This window comes from Nakaseomyces glabratus, chromosome E, assembly GCF_010111755.1.
Source record: "Nakaseomyces glabratus chromosome E, complete sequence".
Lineage (NCBI taxonomy): Eukaryota > Fungi > Ascomycota > Saccharomycetes > Saccharomycetales > Saccharomycetaceae > Nakaseomyces > Nakaseomyces glabratus.
Window position 1 is genome coordinate 267107 of NC_088955.1, and position 21622 is coordinate 288728.

The window sequence follows — 21622 nt, forward strand, 5'->3', positions numbered from 1 at the left end:
AAAGTGGTCTTCTGGACTTGCCTTCGTCCCGAAAGTTCAAGCGAGTCAAAAGACCCTTCGAGTTTCGACCATAGTTCATCACATTTTATCAAATTCATAGTTACAACTGGGAAGAGATTGATACCAGGTGTATATCTTGGCTCGAGATTGCAACAACAATAGCGATAGAAACAGTAAGGACTAACTTGGATCGATCAGCTTTGCACCAATACGATGAGCAGCGAGAAGAAGGATAAGAAGGCTGTCAGTAAGTTTGAGAGTGAGCAAGGTGAGGAGTCCTTCTATGCGTCTCCACTGTATGATTTCTTGTTTCCATTTAGGCCTGCTGGCAGCCAATGGCTTACCGAGTGGATAATAATAATGTTTGCCATGATTATAAGGTGTGCTATAGGTTTAGGTCCCTACTCCGGTTATAAGGATGGTCCTATGCATGGAGATTTTGAGGCCCAGAGACATTGGATGGAAATCACACAACATCTACCCATATCTAAGTGGTATTACTATGATTTAAAGTATTGGGGTTTAGATTATCCTCCATTGACTGCTTTCCATTCATATCTACTTGGTAAGCTCGGTACCTTTTGCAACCCAGACTGGTTTGCACTAGACAGTTCTCGTGGTATTGAGACCCAAGGCTTAAAGAACTACATGAGATTTACAGTACTTTTAAGTGAAGCTATCTTCTACATGCCTGCTGTCGTGTATTTCACGAAATGGTTAGGTAGACGTAGAAATCAATCACCAATTGGCCAATTTATTGCAGCAGCAGCCATTCTATTTCAACCTTCTCTGATGTTAATCGATCATGGGCATTTCCAATACAATTCGATAATGCTAGGTTTCACAGTTTATGCAATTAATAATCTACTGGATGAATTTTATGCGCCAGCGGCAATCTGTTTTGTTCTTTCAATATGCTTCAAGCAAATGTCATTGTACTACGCACCTATTTTTTTTGCTTACCTACTTGGCCGCTCAATGTTTTTCCCTAAGTTGTTCAACATCCCTAGGTTTATTTCCATCTCCATCGCCACATTGGTTACCTTTACAGCGATGTTCTCACCTTTCTACATATTTGGTGGCCTTGATGGCTTGGCTCAAACTGTTAGGAGAATCTTTCCATTTGCCAGAGGTATCTTTGAAGATAAAGTGGCTAACTTTTGGTGCGTAGTCAATACAATTGTTAAATTCAAAGTTCTTTTCACAAATGATCAGTTAAGAATGTACTCCTTAATTCTTACAGTGGTCGGTTTTGCACCTGCAATGATCTTGATTATATTATATCCAAGGAAGCACTTGCTACCTTACGCTTTGGCAGCATGTTCCATGTCATTTTACCTTTTCAGTTTCCAAGTGCACGAAAAGACTATCTTGGTCCCACTACTTCCAATTACACTCTTATTTACCTCCAGAGATTGGAATGTGCTATCTATGGTAAGCTGGATAAATAACGTGGCGCTATTTACATTATGGCCACTATTGAAGAGGGAAGGGTTGTATCTACAATATTTTGTTTGCTTCTTCTTAAGTAACTGGCTGATTGGTAATTTCAGTTTCATTACTCCAAGATTTCTGCCAAAATTTATTACACCGGGCCCATCTATAAGTAGTGTAAGTGATAACTACAGACGCAGGAGTCTGCTGCCCCACAGCATCTTTTGGAAATTGATCATAGTATCATCATATATTGGTATGACTGCATACCATTTCCTGGACTTATTCATTGAAGCTCCACCAAGATTCCCTGACTTATGGGTGATTCTAAACTGCACTATCGGATTCGTATCATTCTCTTTGTTCTGGCTATGGACTTATTACAAGTTCTGCACATTACTGAAGAAAAATATCCAAGATCTATAGACTAAATATATGGAACTTTCAGCTACATAGTTTTTTTTACTGTTAAGAATCATATTGTAATATATTAGATGAGCTGCTCGATACATCCCATTAGACGTCAATGAGGAGCAATAAGCAGTACAGTTGAAAGGCATATAACGGAAAACTGAGTCATCATAACTACAAAAGTATTGGACTATGATAGATATAGCCAAAGTAGAATAGAGCAATTATGTTCTCTTTCTATTTGATAACTAGTGTCTATTACTTTTGGATTTTTACCTCAGTGGATGCAGCCACTATCCCTGTGGATCTGAGTCATCGAGAATCGGCTTCTCATGACTATACTCTAATAAATCGTTTGCTGAATCTATGGCGAGGCAAGGGAATTGAGTACAATTTTAATACAGGTAGTAAAATATATTTTGACTCTGCGAAGAATGATATGATAATACCCAATAGATACATTGTACTTTTTAAGGATTTTGTTACCGATAAGGAGATACAAAGCCATCTAAGTGCAATTGAAGAAATTAATAGCTCTTCTATTTTTCTACAAGATAGTGACTTCGGTAAAGCTACACAGTATAATGATATTTCAACCAGAGGGATTGGCCTACAGCATGAATTTAGTATCGGAAGATCCATGACAGGTTATATTGGATATTTCACGGAAACTACAGCCAAATTTATTGCTAATAGTCCTTTAGTTGAGTTGGTAGAACATGACTCTATAGTAAGAATCAATAATTACAAGATGCAGGAACATGTGCCTTGGGGTTTGGGACGTATCTCTCAACGTGAGAAGTTGCCAATCCTGGGTAAGCGCTTTTACCATTATGACGACAGAGGAGGTAAGGATACGGTTACGTTTGTGATAGATACTGGAATTTATGTGGATCATGAAGATTTTGAAGGTCGCGCTTCTTGGGGCAAGACTATTGTCGAGAATGACAATGATTACGATTTGAATGGTCATGGAACGCATTGTGCAGGCACAATAGCATCCAAACATTATGGCATTGCTAAGCAGGCAGAAGTGATCGCAGTAAAAGTATTAAGATCTGATGGAAGTGGGTCAATGTCAGATGTTATTAGAGGTGTAGAATATACAGTCGAGGCTTATAATGATCTTAAAAAAACCAAGAGCAATTTGAAAGGTGCCGCTGGAAATATGTCATTAGGAGCATGGAAGTCATATGCCTTGAATAGAGCTATGGATGCAGCCGCAGCTGCAGGTATCAGCTTCGCAGTGGCAGCTGGCAATGAAAGTGATGATGCTTGTAATTCTTCCCCTGCGTCAGCATGGTCACCCATAACAGTGGGAGGTTCAACTTTAAGCGATGATGTAGCATTCTTTTCCAATTACGGGAGATGCGTGGACATATTTGCTCCTGGGGTTAACATAATGTCCACATACATTGGCAGTAAAAATGCAACTGAAAGCCTCTCAGGCACATCCATGTCTTCACCACATGTTGCAGGTGTACTTGCATACTATTTGTCTTTACAACCCGATCATAAAAGTCAATTCTACCATGAACACAGTGCCATTTCACCCAAAATTCTCAAGAAAAAAGTTTTAAATTATGCTACTAATGGAACCTTAAGTTATCTGCCTGCTGAAACCGTTAACCTTTTGGTATATAATGGTGGTGGTAAGAACTTATCAAAGTTCTGGGGTACTTAATTCTCAACTTTCAGTTTCTCTGCAAGCCTGTTACATTTAGTTTCTTTGATGTAACTCTCCTGGTAAGCCTCTTTTGCTACTCAATTAATAAAAAAGTATATAAAAAATATATGATTTTCATTCACCTTTTTAATTCGCCATCTGTCTACAATATGTAAAGCTAATTGATGGCTTTGTAAAACTTACCTGCACTGCTTTCTCATCGCTTGTTTTAGGGCTAACACTCTTGAAGTTGAAAAGTGAAAAATTTCTGAGTTTTGAAAAAATAAAAAAATGCGATGAGCATCGAATATAAACTGAGTTAGAAAAGTTTATAAAGTTTTAAATTCGCAAATTCTGGACTATATTGTAGATAAAATAGAGATATAAGTATAGAATCATGCGTCAAAAGAGGGCTAAATCATACAGAAAGCAACTGCTGGTATACAACCATACATTCAAGTTCCGTGAGCCATACCAAGTATTACTCGATGATCAGATTGTGATGGACAGCACTACTTCAAAATATGATCTAGTTAAAGCTTTAAAGAGGACTTTGCAAGCAGAAGTGAAGCCTATGATTACACAATGTTGTATGCAAGCACTATACGAGACCAAAAATGAACACGCCATTGACTTAGGTAAAGAATTTGAGAGACGTCGTTGTGGGCATATGCCAGGTGAAGCAGTCTCTCCGAAGGAATGTATCCTAAATGTTGTTGATGTGAAAGGCAAAAACAAGCATAGATACGTTGTTGCTTGTCAGGATGTGGAAATAAGAAGACTACTTAGAAAAGTGCCTGGTGTACCACTGCTTCATATTTCCAGATCAGTAATGATCATGGAACCTTTGAGTGATGCCAGCGCCAAAGTAAGCAGAATGGAAGAAGAAAGTAAACTATTTAGAGGCCTAAATGACCCTAAATATGCAGGTTTGAAGGGTGAACATGAAGAAGAGGAACAATCTAAAGAACAAACTGTTGCAAAGAAAAGAAAAATTGGCCCAAAACAGCCAAATCCATTGAGTATGAAGAAGAAGAAGAAAGAAAACACTAAGAAGGAGCAACAAACAGAAACATCTGCTGACCAATCACAGCCTACAAAGAGGAGAAGATCTAGGAAACACAAGCATGGTTCAAAGAACTCTACAGACACAAATGAAAATGGCAATTTATCTGAAGAAGAAAACTAGTCATGGCTTTCTAAAATAATCACGTAGTGCTCAAATGAACTACATATAATGTACATTAGATACTTACATAAATTAATCGGCATTTTCTATCCACCTATGGTAACCTATAATTGTCTTCTGCAACTTGAGTATTTTGTTTGATGCAGTCGTATAGCCATCCTTCGGACACCATATCAGGTATTCGCGGTGGATGATCTTGTTTAATAACTTCAGAGGAAATCTGCTTTCTGATGTCATTTATACGTCTCTGGGTTACTGCACCGACAACAATAACCAAATTGGCGCTGCTTAGTTCATTGGTTACTTTCCCTCCATATGCATCTACCATAAAGCTCTCCTTTTGTATATTATTATTATCGCTAAGAAGAAAAACTATTCTTCCATGAAAGAGGAAATGTGGAACATCCATCAGTGAATTATCAAATTGTACATCAGGTTGCTGCTTAGCGGTTGTGCATATCTTTTCACTAGTCAAAGAACTCCATTCATATTTATTTATATCTCTTTCGTATGGATCTCCGTACTGATCAATCCTTTTGTAGGCATAATCCATTAGTTGCTTCGAAAAGTTAAAACAGTGACTCGGTTCCAATTTCATTATTTTACCAGACAACAGGCAATCAAATACCCATTTCGGACTAATAATATCATAACCTCTAACAATCAACGAGTTGCACTCAACTGTATTCCTACTACTTATAATCCTCAAATCATTAAGATTATAGTTGCGTGTTATAACATTTTGAACTAACTGACCACCATTTGCTACAATAACTTTCTGAATTTCCGATTTTTTTATTCTCTTTCTTTTCACGCCATCAAAATAGTCTGATAAAACATAGAAATACATGCCATCAAAAATGTCTGAACGGTGTTCCAATTCTGCAAAGTCTTCAAGGGCTTTATTTACAGAGGAGATGATATTATATCTTCTTTTCTTAGATATTACTTTTTGGGGCTTGCTACTACCTCGCTTCCGCCAATTATTACCGCTTTTTGCACGTTCAAATTCTTGAAGTGTATAACAAGTCTTCCAGTTTTTATCTTCCCGGATTTGCCTACAATAGCCTCCAAATAATGTACATCCTGCTGCAAATTTTCTCTCACTACTTCTAGTATTATCTAGTGATCTAGCTTTGATTTCCAGTATTAATGATTTCTTTGGATCTATCCACTGGCGTGGGACTTTTGATCCAAATTTCATGTATTCCAAAGGTGGGATTTTCTCACTATCATTCCACAAGCCTTTTGTTTTCCTGTCGATTTCTTTGTATTCTTCATTTGAGATACCGTTCGCGATAATGCAAAGCGATACAAAACCTCTGAATCTTTGAGAATTTTCCTCTGATGATTGTGAATTAACCATGATGGGACTATCTTGAATAACTTCTTCATAGTCCAATAAGCCCAACATCAAGGAATCCTTTTTGGACGGATCTCTCCCCATTAATACCAAATCCATATTCTCACCAAATTGCTCCAGATATTCAGGTTTTATCTTTATCCAATCATCACTTCTACTTGCTATTACATATCTAGAATCGTACCTCTTGAGTATTATGCCTTCAGATCCAACTGATAACGCTTTCTCAAGAGATTTTTTAATCATTTGCTCATCATTTGCTCTAATAGACTTGATTATTTCTATCCTATGGGCTGTTGGTGTTAGAATCTGTTTTAGATATTCTCGTCGCTTATAATACGGCAAGTCTACTAGAGTTGCCCCATTAAGATATAACACATCGAAAACCATTAACAAAGGGTGAAACCCTTGTGTATCAATTCCATCTTGAGATAACATATTTTTTGCACTGCTCTTAACCATTCCAAAGGGAAGCACAATTTTGTTATTTGAATCAAACGTTACTACCTCACAGTCTAAAACACAATCTTTAACATTTTTGTTCAAGTTGATGAAATTTGCCAATGTTCCTGTCTTCAAATTGTTACCATACAGATAAGTATAATCAGTAGCTCTTCTACTGTAAAACTTAATATCTGATCCAAAGTTAGTATAATGCATTTGGATTCTTTCACCATCCATCTTTTCTTCAATAAAAAAATCCCAACCAAGTTTCTCGCCAATTTTTTGATAAGATACATGCAATTTAGTAGCCAGCTGCGGAGCAAATGCTAGACCAATATTTATTTTCAAATCCTGATTGCCTAAACGCTGGCTTGGATCCCATAACCGCTTCGCAACAGTCTCAAGATCAGATACTACACTAAGATAGTCTTGAGCATCTGGGTGCCAGCAGTTGAGAAGTTTATGTTCATGGCCACCAAGAGGTCTGTTTTTAAGTAGAATATCAAAAAAGTATTGCATTTCTAAAAAAGTCATTGATGTCAAACATTTATTCATTATGTCTGAGTTTGCAAGATTTTTAAAGCTTCGTCCTTGTTCAGTTCTTTCAATGGCCAGCTGATCAAGATAGCCGTTCAAATCATCGATAGTAATCCTCTCATTACGGTCAATCTGCGGTTCGCTACGCCGTTTCTTGATCTCCTCAACACAGAATTTAGACAATCTGACACTTCTTCCTGCATCTTGCTTCCAATTTATTAATTTCTTTTCAGTACTTGAGTCCTTTGGTAGCTTAAGAAAAGCACAAATAGCTTTGATTAGAGTATAGTCCTTTATATTGAAAACACGCCTATCCCGGTAGGGCAATATAAGCCTCAGCGCTGGATAAATATTATTCCCTACAGTAGTCCTCCATAATGTAGTAAAATTCGATATAACTTCATAATATCGTGCAGTAACTGGTTTAGTTAACAGATTATTAGCTCTCTCAAACTGAACATGGTCAATTTTAGCAAACAATTGCTCACATAGCCATAAGAAATCCGGAGATGGAGCAAAATTGACAGCTTGTTCCTCAGTTCCCTTCAGCTCATCATGAGCTCCCGTTTCTAATCCACCTTCATCAGCCATTATAATGCCATCTTCTCACATCGAGTTATAACATATCATTGGTCTATTCTGCATAGTAAAGCCTGGTGATGCAATTTATAACACTGTTTGGAATAAGGATATATACTAATTAATATTTCAAAAGTAAGTAAATATGAGTTAGGAGCCCTTAATGTGTTCACCAACGATTTGAACCATGTCATATCGTCTGCAGATATTTTAGTTCTTATGCCATAATATCATTACCAAATTATTAATTCATTTAGAATCACATATACTTCTATCAATTCTATTTATCTATTCAATTGCTAATTTGCCAACACGATTAACAACTTCATCAACATGCTCATCTTCATAGTCTTCATCTGAAGCTTCATCTGAAGATTCCTCATTACTATAGTCTGATTCGTTATTATCATCTTCACTATCTTCAATTATGTTACCCAGATTATCATACCTCACATTCTTTCTAGTTGTGGTATCTTCTTCCTCCTCTTCAGCTTCCTCCTCATATTCTTCTTCACTATCCGATGGGGGCATTAGACCCGAATTACCGCGGTTTGTATTGCCCATCATCCATACATCCTCAGTTTGAGCCTTAAGTTTTCTCTCCTGCACTTCTTGATCAATTTGTTGAAGCCAGTCCTCTTCAACCTTTTTGATGGACTCAGAATCAGTACATTGTTGGTAACGCTCCAGCAAGTCTTTGTTCAGCTCCAAAAATCCAAGACCCCAGGAAAAATGAGATAAAAGTTCGTGTGCTAGATCAGTACGTCCCACAATAGCAAAACATGCAGCCAGCGCCTCTACACAGTTGAGTCTCCAGGGTCTACCGTAGTTAACCTGGTTTGCAGCGACCAAGTATGGCAATAACCTCTCATGCTTCCCACCAATTTTGTTAAACGGTACCTCCTCAAGACGTGCCCAAGAGCACTCCACTACTGATGCACCGTGAGCTTCCACAATCTCTCTGTCATCAGGGCATACTACTGACTTACCATTAGGTGACACCACTATACCTTGGAATTTCTGGCCCACCCTCAGAGACTTGATCAGACCCAGCCTCTCCAGCTTCTTACCGCTACATCGCTTGGGATCACAGTGGTCAAAATCCCACATAGCCAGCTTCACTGGGAATGAACTGTCTTTACTACCACCACAATACTTCATTTCCATGTGACGATGATTCCTCCGGGTATGGTGCCCGTTGGACCCGCCAGATTTGTTGCTCCTGCCTTCATCATGAGACTTGTTCTTACCTTTACCCTTAGCCATTTTTGTAACTATCTGAGTAGTGTTATCTAATCTATGCAGTCTTAGCCAAGTTCAAAACATGCTTGATAGCTCGATGAGCTGCAAATTTATTTTTTTTTTTTTCACTTTTTTGCGATGAGATGAAGCTTAAGAGCCAAACCTCGCATAACTAAGTATTACTCAAATGCAATTGAGATATCGAGTTACACCTTTATCAACTAATTTTATTGTTTATATATATATATTGACTAGATTACAGTAAAATGTATGTGGGTCCGTTTTACGTGCCTATGCAAGGGGAAATGCTAGAATATAACAAAGGAAAAAATGAATACTGCTAATGAAAACTTAGCTGAGACTATTTCTCGTCGATTTCACCCTTTGGTTCAGCACCTGGGGCATCAGCGTCAGCACCTGGAGCACCTGCACCTCCGAACATGCTGCTGGCCATGTTTCTTAGAGCTGGGTTGCTCATCAGGTCGTCCATGTTAGGAGTGCCATTACCAGAAGTGAATTGCTCGGCCATTTGTCTGATGCTTGGGTCTTGCATCATGGATTGCATCTGTTGCAGAGCCTGTGGGTTGCTCATCATCTGCTGGGCAGCTTGCATGATCTGTGGGTTGTTCATCAGGCCGCTCAGACCGCCGCTCAACATGGAAGAGAAGTCAAAACCACCAGCACCACCAGCGCCGGCGCCGGCGCCTGCACCGCTGTCGGCACCGCGTGCATCTGGAGTCTTCTCCAGGTTCAGGGACTGCTCGACCTTCTTCTTGGCGGTCTCGTAGTCTCTCTTCATGATGTCTGTGGCCTTGTCGCCTTCAAGGTCCATGACCTTCTTGTATGCCTCCAGAGCCTCCTCAGGCTTGTTCTGGGCGTACTTGGCAAAACCAAGTCTAGAGTAACCCTTGGAGTAAGCAGGGTCGATCTCGATGGCTTTCTCAGCGTCTACGACAGCCTCGTCGTACTGCTTCAGAGAGGAGTGCGCAGCGGCACGGTTAGCGTAGTAGATAGCGTTGGTAGGCAAGACCTCAATGGCCTCGGAGTACTTGGCGATGGCCAGCTCGAAGTCCTTGCCAGCCATGGCCTTGTTACCTTCAAGCTTCAGGGCCTCGGCCTTGGCCTTGGTCTCGGCGTCCTCGGCAGGAATGTTCACCTTGACGTCCTCGCTCTTAACAGCGCCACCCTTCATGCACTCCAGACACTCCTCCAGCCCCTTGCTGATACCACTCTGCTTCAGCACAGAGTCAACATCACCGCGCTCCACTTCAAAGGACTCGGCAATACAGTCGATGGCAACGTTCACAGAGTCCAGGTAGTCCTCGCCCACCGCCTTCTCGGCAACAACACCTTCCAAATACTTGATAATCACAGCAGCTACCTCCTTAGACATTTAAAACAGATTGTTAGCTTCCTTCACGCGGTTGATAGTCTGAAGTGGAAGAGTGTATAACAATTACACATTAGTATTAAATATATCAAATGCACAATTAATTTGGCTATATTCCTAGTTCATCTGGACCGACAAGAGCTGGATTCTGCTGGAACTTGAGAGAATAGAGATATAACAATATACGTACATGTGATCATGTGAAATATTGTATTACACGTATTATCACATGATCCTACATCAACATACACGTAAAACACTGTACACGTAACGCACATGATATACGTACAACACAACACTGAAACTGGACAGTTTCCCAAAAAGGCGGAAGTGTAGGCTGTGTGTGCATGTAAGTATGTATGTATGTAAGTATGTAAGTAAGTATGTATGCATGTATGTATGTGCATTTCGGGATATTGAGCACATAAGTAGCTGGTTCACCGACTCGTGGTTTTTTTTTACTGTCTCTACAGTGTGCAAGGCAAGTGGATCAGAGGTCTTGATAAAGTTGTGACTTTTATCTTTATCTTGTGAGGGAACTATGAAGCTGGATTACTATAGTGTTATTGGCGGGCTGGGCTCGCTGGACAGGTCGCACAGTGTGGTGCTTGGGCCGCAGGAGCTGCGGGAGCTGGTGAAGAACACGGAGGAGAATCGTTCGGACACGGCGCTGCCGGACCTGTACCGGAACAACAAGGAGCGTGTGAACATACACGGGTACCTCGGTGGGCGCGTGGACATGAAGGAAGTGTCTGAGATGACGTATGACCTGAACCACACGCTGCTGGGTGGCTACGTGCCCAGGCAGCAGCTCGAGACGCTGTGCAGCACGGATTTCGCGCGGTACATGCACAGAAAGGTGGACTGCGGTGACGCCATGCAGGTATACGATACTTTTCTTGCAGACAACCACTTGGGGCTGGCACAGAGGCCGCGCATACATACACAAACAACACAGTCACCACAAGCACAATCACAAGCACAAGGACAAGGAATAGCACAACCAATGCAGGACAAAATACCACCTGTGCAGCACGACACACACGTAAGGAAGGTGGTCGTGTGCAAACGCTGCAGCGCCAGGTTCCTGGGACCAAGCAGAATGAAGTCTCTCCGCAGACACAACTGCAAAGCTGCGATATAGGACTACTCGCTAGGCAATATAGGAAATCAATGTATATATGTGTATAACACTATACCCAATACAATCACGATATACGACACTATAAAAAAATAATGGTCTCTTACTGCCTTGGGAGATCGAAGGTCGAGGGGCTTTCCCTTTCTTGCGGAGGATAAGAGGAGGCCGTCCTGCGTTGCGCTTAAAGTTCACCCCTATTAGCCGCCCATTCAAGATACATACCGCTGTTACAGTGCTCGAGACAAGTGTTTGACAGGCGAGGCTTTCTAAATTATTGGTAATTGAGTGTCTCAACCCCAGAAAGATAGGATCAATTTGGGTAGCGAGGTAAAAAGAAAAAAGGAGAGTCGATACTGGTGTATACCAATTGGGAACCGAGTACGTACAGATATTGAGTGTGATTCGTACTGTGATTTTTATACATTTTTTTGAGACGTTGTACTTTAGCTGACAGCGACGACGATCTGTGGAAATGACGATCTTTCTCGGCGTGTACAAGGCTGTGTACAGTTATGAGCCGCAAACGCCCGAGGAACTTGCCATCCAAGAAGATGACTTGCTGTATCTGCTGGAGAAGTCAGAGGTAGACGACTGGTGGACTGTGAAGAAGCGGATCATCGGCTCGGATGCGGAGGAACCGCAAGGGCTGGTCCCCTCGAACTACATAGAGGCCGCACCAGTGATCTCCACTATGAGGGCGCTGTATGACTTCGACCAGGCACAGAATCCTCAAGAAGAGTTGGTATTCAAGGAAAATGATATGTTCGATGTGTATGACGACAAGGATCCCGACTGGATCTTAGTCAGATCACACTCCTCTAATGAATACGGGTTTGTTCCAGGTAACTACGTGGAGCCAGCAGGCGGTGCCGGAATGAGTAGTACTGCTCCAGCTGCAAGCGCTACCCCAGCAGCTGCACCTGTTGCTGCCCCTATTACCACAGCTGCCACTGCTTTCGCTCCACCTCCACAACATGTAGATAGGGTTAAGGCCGCTACACCTGCAGCAGAAGAGAATGATAGAGAACCAGAGGAAGATATACCTCCTCCTATGCCTCCAAAACAAACCGAGGACCGCTACATGGATGAAGAAGAGGATGTTCCACCACCTAAGCCAATGAGACCAACTGCAGATAATGCTAGAGACTCCAACAGAGAAAGAGCTAGAAGCAGAATGAATTATGATGATTACGAACCTTCAGAAAGTCGTAGAAGCAGAGATATGGATGACTATCAAAGTCCAAGAAGGTCAAGACCTCAGAATGACTACGACGATGAAGTTCATACATGGACAGTCTCCGAAGTTGAAGGTAAAAAGAAACATAAGGGTAAACTATCTATAGGTAATAACAGGATTAGCTTTACTCCAAACAAGGGAAGCACTCAGGAATGGTCCATTGATAAGTTAATCTCATATGATAATGAAAAGAAGCATATGTTCTTGGAATTCAAAGATCCATATAAGAGTTTTGAATTACACACAGGCAACAACGATACATGCAATGAAATAATGGCTATTGTAGGTGAGTTCAAAGGTGCACAAAGAGATCCAGGTTTGAGAGAAGTCGAGATGGCAACAAAATCATCTAAGAGAGGTGTGGCATTGTACGATTTTGAAGCTGAATCACCAGACGAATTGACAATTAGGCAAGGTGATGCAGTTTATGTTATAAATGATAAGAAATCAAAAGACTGGTGGATGGTAGAGTTAATATCAAATGGAAAGAAAGGTCTGGTTCCGGCTCAGTTCATTGAATTTTCCAAATCCAAGGAGAGTAGTGGTCTATTAAACTCCATTAAAAAGTTTACTAATAGATCACCTAAACCTTCTAAAGTTCATGATGACGAAGAAGACGATTGGAAACATGATGCAGGCCAAGATAATTCCAGTAGTAAAGGTAGAAGTAGAAGTAGAAAAAATTCACTCAGTAGCAGGAGAAAAAGGTCCTCTTCGGTCAGTGCAAAGAAAGATTATCCAAATCCAAAGAAGTCCAGACTCTGGGTTGATAGAAGTGGCACATTCAAAGTTGAAGCTCAATTCATTGGATGTGCTGATGGTAAAATTCATCTACATAAAGCCAACGGTGTGAAAATTGCAGTTGCAGCTGAAAAGCTATCTGATGATGATTTGATTTATGTTGAAAGAGCCACAGGTTTTAGTTTAGAGAAGTACAAATCCAGAAAATCGGAATCCAAGGGTGGTGATCGTGATAGAGAAAAGAGACGTAGAATAAGAGAACAAGAAGAAAGAGAATATGAGAGAAAGTTAAGGGAACGAGAAATTGCCGAACTGAAGAGAGCTAGAGAACTGCTTGATGAGGAAAGAAACAGGTTGCATGATAAAGAATTACCTCCCATCAAGCCACCTAGACCACAATCAACTGGTGGTGCACATACTAGTGGTAAATCAGACTATGATTGGTTTGAGTTTTTCCTAAGTTCAGGTGTTGATGTTAACAACTGCCAAAGGTATACAATTAACTTTGATAGAGAGAAAATTACTGAAGATATGCAGGCTGATATCAACCCACCAATGCTAAGGACCCTCGGTGTTCGTGAAGGTGACATTGTCAGAGTCATGAAGGCTCTAGATAAAAAATTCAATAGAGAACCTGCACAAAGTAATGCTACTGGACAAAACAATATGTTTACCGAAGCCGATGGTTCTTTGAAAAACAACTCTGGACCAAACTCAGGCAGCAGCGGATTACCAGAACAATTACTTTCACAACCAGCTATGCAGGCGTCACAAAATTCTAACCAGGATGATGATGCTTGGACTGCTCAACCTGCTGCTTCTGCTGCTAATACTGTGCAAAAGAAGTCTGAGTTTACAGGATCAATGCAAGATTTAATTGATCTTCAACCTCTGGAACCAAAAAAGAATGAACAACCTAAATCTGATCAAATTCCCGTTCCTAAGGTCGAGAATCTCGAACCTGTTAAAACAGGGCAATCTGCTGCTACAAATATACAACCTAACCAAACTGGTACTAGCAAGCTAGTTCCTCTAGACCCTTTCAAAACTGGTGGGAACAACATCCTGCCAGTCACAACTGGCTTCGTCATGATGCCAATTGCTACTGGTGGACTACTTCCACTTCAGAGAACTGGAGGAGTTGCTATGCCAATGACAACTTTTGGTTCACAATCTACTGGGGGACTAATACCAATGACGACTTTCGGTGCTCAATTGACAGGCGGCGCATTGCCCCTACAAAGAACTGGTGGGTTACTACCTTTACAAAGCACAGGAGGGGCTATTCCTAGAACTAGCTTCAATATGCCACCAGCGGGCTCGGTATTACCTGTTCAAAGAACTGCCGGTGGGTTAATGCCTGTGAATACAGGCGGCGCAATCCCTCAAACAAGTTTTGGAGCCCAACTAACAGGTGGAGCTTTACCACAAACAAGCTTTGGTGCTCAAATGACTGGAGGCGCTATACCTCAAACCAGTTTTGGTGCTCAAATGACTGGGGGAGCTCTACCTCAAACTAGTTTTGGTGCTCAAATGACTGGAGGTGCTCTCCCTCAAACTAGTTTTGGTGCTCAAATGACTGGGGGAGCTCTACCTCAAACCAGTTTTGGTGCTCAAATGACTGGAGGTGCTCTACCTCAAACTAGTTTTGGTGCTCAAATGACTGGGGGTGCTTTACCTCAAACTAGTTTTGGTGCACAACAAGCGGGCTATGGAATGCAACAACCTGCTTTCAATAGTCAATTAACAGGAAGTGCTATACCTCAGACTAGTTTTGGTTCTCAACAACCTGCTATGGGTATGCAAAGAACAGGTGGCTTCCAACCACAATCCCAATTTGGTATGACTTTACAGAGAACTGGAGGTATGCAGACTAACCAATTTACTGGTGGTGCGATGCAACAACAACCTATAACACCTGCAATGGGCGCTTTTAACACTGGAATTCAAAACATAACACAAGGCATGCAAAACACTTTTGTTTCTCAACCACCTTTACAAAACCAGCCTACTGGATTTGGCTTTGGTAACGGCCCTCAACAGCAACCACAACAAAGACAAGCAAATATATATAATGCCAGTGCAGCAAATCCATTTGGATTTTAAACAGGACTAGGCTTTGTCATCATATTTTTATGGATATGTAATAACCAATGTAAACTATAATATAATTATTGAATTATTTATATGCTGAATTTAATGCTTATATAGACGATGATTGTGGGGGAATCTCATTCTCAGTGAGCAGTATATTAGCAACAGTTTCTCTTGGTGCCACTAACTCTTGAATCTCGGACCAACACCCAAAATATGCTAACCATTTGAAGCTTCTATTATTAGTGAGGTGCACAATCACAGTTTTTTCAGAAACCTCAAACTCAAACTTTCGAATGGACTTATTAACTCTTACTCTGTTTCCTTCGACTGGGTCATTGTTTATGATTGGTAGTATTGAAACATTCTTGATAACAGACCTTTTTGCAGAGATATCCCAAGCGTAAAATAAACCTCTTTCAGTTAAAACAAGCAGGTAATTCGAGCAAACAACTTGCTTAACAACTTTTTGACCTAAATTAATTTTGGGTATCAATAATTGCCCGTTGTAAGATATTATATATATAAAACCATCTGCTGTTGCCAAGCTCCAATATTTTGAAACTGGCGAACCAACACCTGAAATGATGACATTCGGAATAAATGCTTCAATAGTCCTCTGACCTTCATGATAACCAAGAATGCGAGTTGGATTGTCAAATAGCGCATCACTATCAAACTGAATTGCTCTTTCAACACCATTTCTTATCTCAAGTGTAAAAAAGTCATCAATTGATCCACATTCCAAAAGCACGGCATCTGTATCGGCTATGACACCAGTATTTTCTATATATCTCAAATATGGCTCATTAGAGCTCACTTTCTCTTTCGTCAAACGATTATTCAAGGTCATTCGATACTCATCTTTCATCAAGCTATCCTGGCCATATGATTCACCATCAAATGTAATTTGGTTACTAGCTTCTCTTAATTCATCATCTGGCCCTACCTCAGCTCCTCTTTCAAATTTATCTTTACCTCTTTCTTTTAGACCCATCACCAGGGTGTGTATACCAAGTCTAGGTATTGGAATAGAGGGTGTACTGAGTCTTCCAGAGTACTCATTTATGTCGTTGGTTTTCTTTAGCACTGGCTTTACCACCTTACCTGAAGAACTCGCTACTTCTTTGACGTTAGTAACAGTAGGCTGTAAACCGGCTGTAGATATCAGGGTGGGTGCAACCCTCTTTTTACCGTCTTTAACAATTACTTTATTCATTTTCATATCCTTTTTTCTTTTCGGTATGAGAATGTTAACCTTCTCTGTGGATTTTAATGGTGAGATTTCTCTTGAATTAATTTTCTTTTGGAACTGATTGGGCTCCAGTCTTCTTTCGAGAGCAGTGGATTGAGTGCTACTGGATAATTCATGTTGTTTCTTCTTAGTACCATATTTGTCCTCTAATAGTAATTGATTGACACTTTCGGGTAAGTCAAAAGAGTCCTTATCAACACCATATCTATGTAATTGTTCCATATTTCCTTCAATCGGTATAGGCATACCAAGCTCGTTTGCATCAAACATTAGCATCACAATAGATGAGTCTAAAGAAGTAACAAAAAGAATGTTCCCATTGGGATTCCAAGCCATATCTGTTATTGATTTTTGAGCTATATCATATGCAACAAAAATAGGTCTAGGCCTGCTTGTTATCCACAATGCCAATGATTTGTCCTGGCCAGCAGTTGCAATAATGGACTCCAACTTCTTATTATTTTTTGTATCTTTACTTAATTCATCTTTTGCATTTTTAGCCTTTTTCTCGACATCTGATTTAAATAATCTAGGGTTAAACCGGGCTACCTCTGTTGGTGCATCATGGCCAATCAAACTGATACTCGAATCCCATGTCCCTCTGTTTATGATTGCAACAGAACTAACTGGCCCATTAGTAGCATTCGGCACAGCAATATGCTGACCATCTGGGGACCAGGATAGTCTTCTAAAATATGTAGTTAATGGTGAAGCAATAAAAGGTTCTACAATAACCTGTTCTATTGTAAATGATACTTCACCAGTCTTATGGTACCTGAACACGCGCATTGTTCTGTCATCTGACGCCGTTGCAAAATATTTATTAGCGGGATCAAATATGACACCTTTTACCAGAGATTGATGGACGTCAAACCTTTTTAACCTTTCAAAATTTAGCCCATTCCAAACAATTACAGATCTATCCAAACCTACAGTAACTAATATACTTGAGTCGGGCGCCCAGCATATATCTTGAATATCGTTATCATGTGCCACTAACCGCTTCCGCACTGTCCAGTGCTCTTTCTCACCCTCTGACCCAAAAGAACCACCGTGGTTTTCTTCATCCATGGCCCATATCAACAAAATACGGTCATCAGATCCACTAGCCAAGTAGTTCCCATCGGGACTAAATTTCACACAAGTTACAGATCCAGTATGCCTGCTCATGCTGGCTAATGGCCTATGAGTATCTCTATCAACTCCAGATTCTCCAGCAGCAGCACTCACTAACGCATCTACAGACCATATCCGTATCTTACCATCAAGACCACCCGTAGCAACACGCTTACCATCGGGACTCACATCAACAGTGTATATTTCATAGTCTCGCGACTCCTCATGGTGTGAGAACCATGGAAACTTCACAATACGCATATATAACCCAATGGACCTACCTAGCACGCCAACAACACTGTGCTGTGATATAGCAGTTGTTAGAAACTTGGTGCTATCTGTTGTCTTCAATCTATTTGGCAAGAATGATGCCTAAAAGCTTTAAATTTGCCAAACTTTCAAAATTTAAAAGGGTAGAATGAAAAAAATAGCTTGGAAGCGAACAGATGTTCAAGAAGAGAGATAAAAGTGAAGGATTTTGAGGATAGCAACAGAGTTTCGAGGCATTGCCCAGTTACGTATTTTAGAAGTTCTTGAATTGGGTGTATTCGGTAATTTTTTGGTGGGTCTAGCGGTTCTGGAAGGTATAAAGTAGTAGTACAATGGCAGAAAATAACAGCGATTCAGGTGATGAGTTTGGTGATTTCGAAGGTGTGACGGATGACCAAGAACAATTAGTGTTATATGTCAATGAGTTAGTACCGAAGGTGAACTTGGGAGATGTATGCCAACAGAAACACGATCTTGAAGAGCTACTGGCCGAGGAGAGACCTCGAGTTATCTACGAGCAATTAGTCGAATTGCATACTGTATTACAACCCATAACATGGAAGAGTTCCCATCTGAGGTCTCATTTGTTGCATGTAATGAGGCTGGAGGAGCATGATAAAAGCGATAAGCACATTATAGAGGAAGCTGTCGACGATCAACTGTATACGCGGATATGCTCTATGCTTCCGACATTTTCTGCTGAACAAGTACGCTCGCCGGCTCTCATACTGAGGGACCAATTCAAGTATATGTATGCCCCTCCACTAACACATTCGTCTTTGCAAGGTGAGGCAATCCATGAACAAGAAGAACATGTACCGTCACTGCTGGCAGTAAAAATGGACTCAATACAAAGTGCAAAAGAGATGGAACAGTATCATGATAAACTATGTAATGCTATTGATGCATTAATTGTGACGTTGAAACAGATCGAGCTACAACAAGCCAATTTAACAGCAGATAAGACAACTTACGAGAATGTCGTAACAAATTTGACAGGCCATACGCAACGGCTTCAGAGAGATGAAATCGAGCTATATAACAAGCATAAGAATAGACGGAAGAGATTTTCCTGGATCGGTAGATAGGCTAGCATTATTTTAATATGAATCATGAACTAATTCTGCAACAGAATAATGAACTACTTCATAGTCGGAACTAAATGCTAAAACAAATTTTTTGCATGCTTTATAATGATAAGTTTAACTATGTATTCTATTTTTACAAATTGATACGCATACCGTTGTTCATTCATTTTCATTTCGCTTACTGAACATGGCTGCAGTTATTTTTTGAGAAAGAGCGCTAGGTTCTTTCGATTCTTGCTCCATTTCAGCATCAGATTCTGATACAGTGCTCGATGAAGGCAGTAATGAGTATGTTGAAGAGGCCTCAGATTTACCTCCCAATGCAGATGAGAATATTGGAATATTTGAAAGCGAGTTATCACTATTGACAAGAGATATAGCATCGGAATCTTGTGTTTGGTCATCATAATCGTTTTTATCAGAAATACCTCTGGCATTTTCTCTTTCTTTTTGTCTCTTGATTATTCTTCTTCTCCTTAGTTCTGCTGTTTTTCTTTCTTCTTCCTCTTCATCTACAGCGTACTCTTCAGACAAAGCTTTGTAGTCAAAATCGGGAAATAAAACAGATCCAAAATTGTTAACGACCTCAGTGATTCTTTTTGCAAGCTGTCTTCTTTCTACTTGCAATCTCTTCAGACCTTGAGGTGTGGTAATAGAGATGTATAAAGGCTTCAATGACTTAAAAATGTCCATACCAATATCTCCGACAACCAAAGCCGAATATGTAACTATTGCGCATGCCAAGTAAGACAAAATAAATATTATAACCTTACTAATATCTTTGTGTCTCAAGTAATAAGTAGCTAAGCTACTCCACAAAACATAAAGAATTGGTGCAACACCCATACTCATTAAAATTTTCCAGGTTGCTACAACGTCATTGGCTTTAATCTTTACAGTGGAACTTGCCAACGCTGCTCTCTTTTTGTCATTTGATATCTTCCTAGCAATAACAAATACCGGTGAAAATAAAATCAAACCAGGTAAGGATAATGTTATCATTATAGTCAATCTCAAAGATCTAAATACTAGCAGTCCAAGATTTCTAGCTACATTAATCTTTGTGTGTTCAACAAGATGATCTGGCAAATTAAATTGACTCAAATGCGCATTATATGCCATGATATCAGTTTTCAGTTGGACAATTTCTGGATCATCCTTAAAAGTTTCATATCCTTTTACTAACCTTCTGTTCATCTCAACAACAAGAGGTAGAGGCAATTTTTGGTGAAACTGCCCTGAATATAGTCTTCTCATAGCTTGAACAACCATCAATGTCTCATAATCCTGTGAAGTTACAGTTACAGATTGTAAACCATCTGAAATTGTATCCAATAGTTCTTTCACAGCCTCTTTATTTGTCGAAGGGTTTTTATATTTTTCGATTAGCTCAGTAGGTATCTCAATAGGATCACCAAACTCAACAACCGCTCTCGATCTAAATTTATGAGGATGGAAGTAATTCATACCACAAGGAACAATTTTCACATTTGTATTCGGATGTTGGGCCATACATCCGAGGGCCATTATTGCAACACCAGCTTTGAGTGGTAGTAAGTCCGTTCTGTCGTGAGAACCTCCCTCAGGGAAAATACCAATGCACTCATTGTGTGCTAAGTGTTCAAAAACTCTATGGTAGACAACCGATTGATCTACTTTTCCGGCGTACTTATATGAAGTGCCTTTAGTTAAAATATGCTTCACTTCCGTTTTATTCATCTTAAACTCCTTTCTTAAAGTCAATTCGGTGTCACTCTCAATCGATTGGATTTCAACATGACCTAGAGACCTTGGTAGACCGATTAGTCCCTTTGGCTTGAAGTCCTTGGTAAATTGAGTGCCATGGCCAATAATCTTCTTATAATTGTCTGGATCAACAGTTATCTTACCCTGCGCTGTAGCCAAATTATCCTGTGCTCTCACAACACCAATTGCCATTGCTCTTCTAGCCAGAAAACCAATAGCTGGATGCTGCAATGATTTCTCAGCGATCAGGAATGATATCCTTCTATTAGACAGTTTTTTCGCCAATGACATCAGCACCACAGGATCAACAAACTGGTTTGCGTGTGGGGCAGCAACAAAGATCACTGGGCCATTCCTTGGAACTTTGAAGCTACCGCGGGACCTTATTTCCCTGAAGAAACATCCAAGAATCTTGGACAATAGAAACAATATCACGTCATAGATAAACTTACTGATAAAAGAAGCTTCTTCGTATTGGTAATCTTTAACTTTCTCAGGTTGAAGGGAAGATGAGTCTTTCGAAGCTCCCTTCTCCTTCTCAGATAACAACGGCTTGTCCATCAATTCTCCTCGCTTTTGCTCTTATATCAACACTTCAAATTTATTAACCTCAGACCGACCTACAACTATATTTTTTGGCACCTTGCTTGAAAGATAATCAAGTAATGCTGTGGCTAAA

General features: G+C 40.2%; 11 protein-coding genes across 11 annotated transcripts; 6 read left to right on the forward strand and 5 right to left on the reverse strand.

Annotated features, from left to right (window-relative positions):
• Positions 1-213: 213 nt before the first annotated feature.
• Positions 214-1860, forward strand: ALG6 (dolichyl-P-Glc:Man(9)GlcNAc(2)-PP-dolichol alpha-1,3-glucosyltransferase; the record flags this gene model as incomplete). Its single annotated transcript, XM_445803.1, has 1 exon — positions 214-1860. One exon carries the CDS (start codon positions 214-216, stop codon positions 1858-1860), a length of 1647 nt encoding a protein of 548 aa, XP_445803.1.
• Positions 1861-2071: 211 nt separating this feature from the next.
• On the forward strand, positions 2072-3529 carry YSP3 (putative subtilisin-like protease YSP3; the record flags this gene model as incomplete). The annotated part of the gene is made up of 1 exon (XM_445804.1): positions 2072-3529. One exon carries the CDS (start codon positions 2072-2074, stop codon positions 3527-3529), a length of 1458 nt encoding a protein of 485 aa, XP_445804.1.
• A 379-nt stretch (positions 3530-3908) lies between these two features.
• UTP23 (rRNA-binding ribosome biosynthesis protein UTP23) lies at positions 3909-4700 on the forward strand (the record flags this gene model as incomplete). Its single annotated transcript, XM_445805.1, has 1 exon — positions 3909-4700. The coding sequence occupies one exon, from the start codon at positions 3909-3911 to the stop codon at positions 4698-4700; it is 792 nt and encodes a 263-aa protein (XP_445805.1).
• A 94-nt stretch (positions 4701-4794) lies between these two features.
• On the reverse strand, positions 4795-7635 carry DNL4 (DNA ligase (ATP) DNL4; the record flags this gene model as incomplete). Its single annotated transcript, XM_445806.1, has 1 exon — positions 4795-7635. The coding sequence occupies one exon, from the start codon at positions 7633-7635 to the stop codon at positions 4795-4797; it is 2841 nt and encodes a 946-aa protein (XP_445806.1).
• A 276-nt stretch (positions 7636-7911) lies between these two features.
• On the reverse strand, positions 7912-8889 carry TSR3 (ribosome biogenesis protein TSR3; the record flags this gene model as incomplete). Its single annotated transcript, XM_445807.1, has 1 exon — positions 7912-8889. The coding sequence occupies one exon, from the start codon at positions 8887-8889 to the stop codon at positions 7912-7914; it is 978 nt and encodes a 325-aa protein (XP_445807.1).
• A 337-nt stretch (positions 8890-9226) lies between these two features.
• Positions 9227-10258, reverse strand: SGT2 (Sgt2p; the record flags this gene model as incomplete). The annotated part of the gene is made up of 1 exon (XM_445808.1): positions 9227-10258. The coding sequence occupies one exon, from the start codon at positions 10256-10258 to the stop codon at positions 9227-9229; it is 1032 nt and encodes a 343-aa protein (XP_445808.1).
• Positions 10259-10796: 538 nt separating this feature from the next.
• On the forward strand, positions 10797-11399 carry LDB7 (Ldb7p; the record flags this gene model as incomplete). The annotated part of the gene is made up of 1 exon (XM_445809.1): positions 10797-11399. The coding sequence occupies one exon, from the start codon at positions 10797-10799 to the stop codon at positions 11397-11399; it is 603 nt and encodes a 200-aa protein (XP_445809.1).
• A 469-nt stretch (positions 11400-11868) lies between these two features.
• SLA1 (cytoskeletal protein-binding protein SLA1) lies at positions 11869-15480 on the forward strand (the record flags this gene model as incomplete). Its single annotated transcript, XM_445810.1, has 1 exon — positions 11869-15480. The coding sequence occupies one exon, from the start codon at positions 11869-11871 to the stop codon at positions 15478-15480; it is 3612 nt and encodes a 1203-aa protein (XP_445810.1).
• A 97-nt stretch (positions 15481-15577) lies between these two features.
• Positions 15578-18100, reverse strand: HIR1 (Hir1p; the record flags this gene model as incomplete). Its single annotated transcript, XM_445811.1, has 1 exon — positions 15578-18100. One exon carries the CDS (start codon positions 18098-18100, stop codon positions 15578-15580), a length of 2523 nt encoding a protein of 840 aa, XP_445811.1.
• Positions 18101-18441: 341 nt separating this feature from the next.
• LAA2 (Laa2p) lies at positions 18442-19197 on the forward strand (the record flags this gene model as incomplete). The annotated part of the gene is made up of 1 exon (XM_445812.1): positions 18442-19197. One exon carries the CDS (start codon positions 18442-18444, stop codon positions 19195-19197), a length of 756 nt encoding a protein of 251 aa, XP_445812.1.
• A 159-nt stretch (positions 19198-19356) lies between these two features.
• On the reverse strand, positions 19357-21504 carry SCT1 (bifunctional glycerol-3-phosphate/glycerone-phosphate O-acyltransferase SCT1; the record flags this gene model as incomplete). The annotated part of the gene is made up of 1 exon (XM_445813.1): positions 19357-21504. One exon carries the CDS (start codon positions 21502-21504, stop codon positions 19357-19359), a length of 2148 nt encoding a protein of 715 aa, XP_445813.1.
• Positions 21505-21622: the final 118 nt, after the last annotated feature.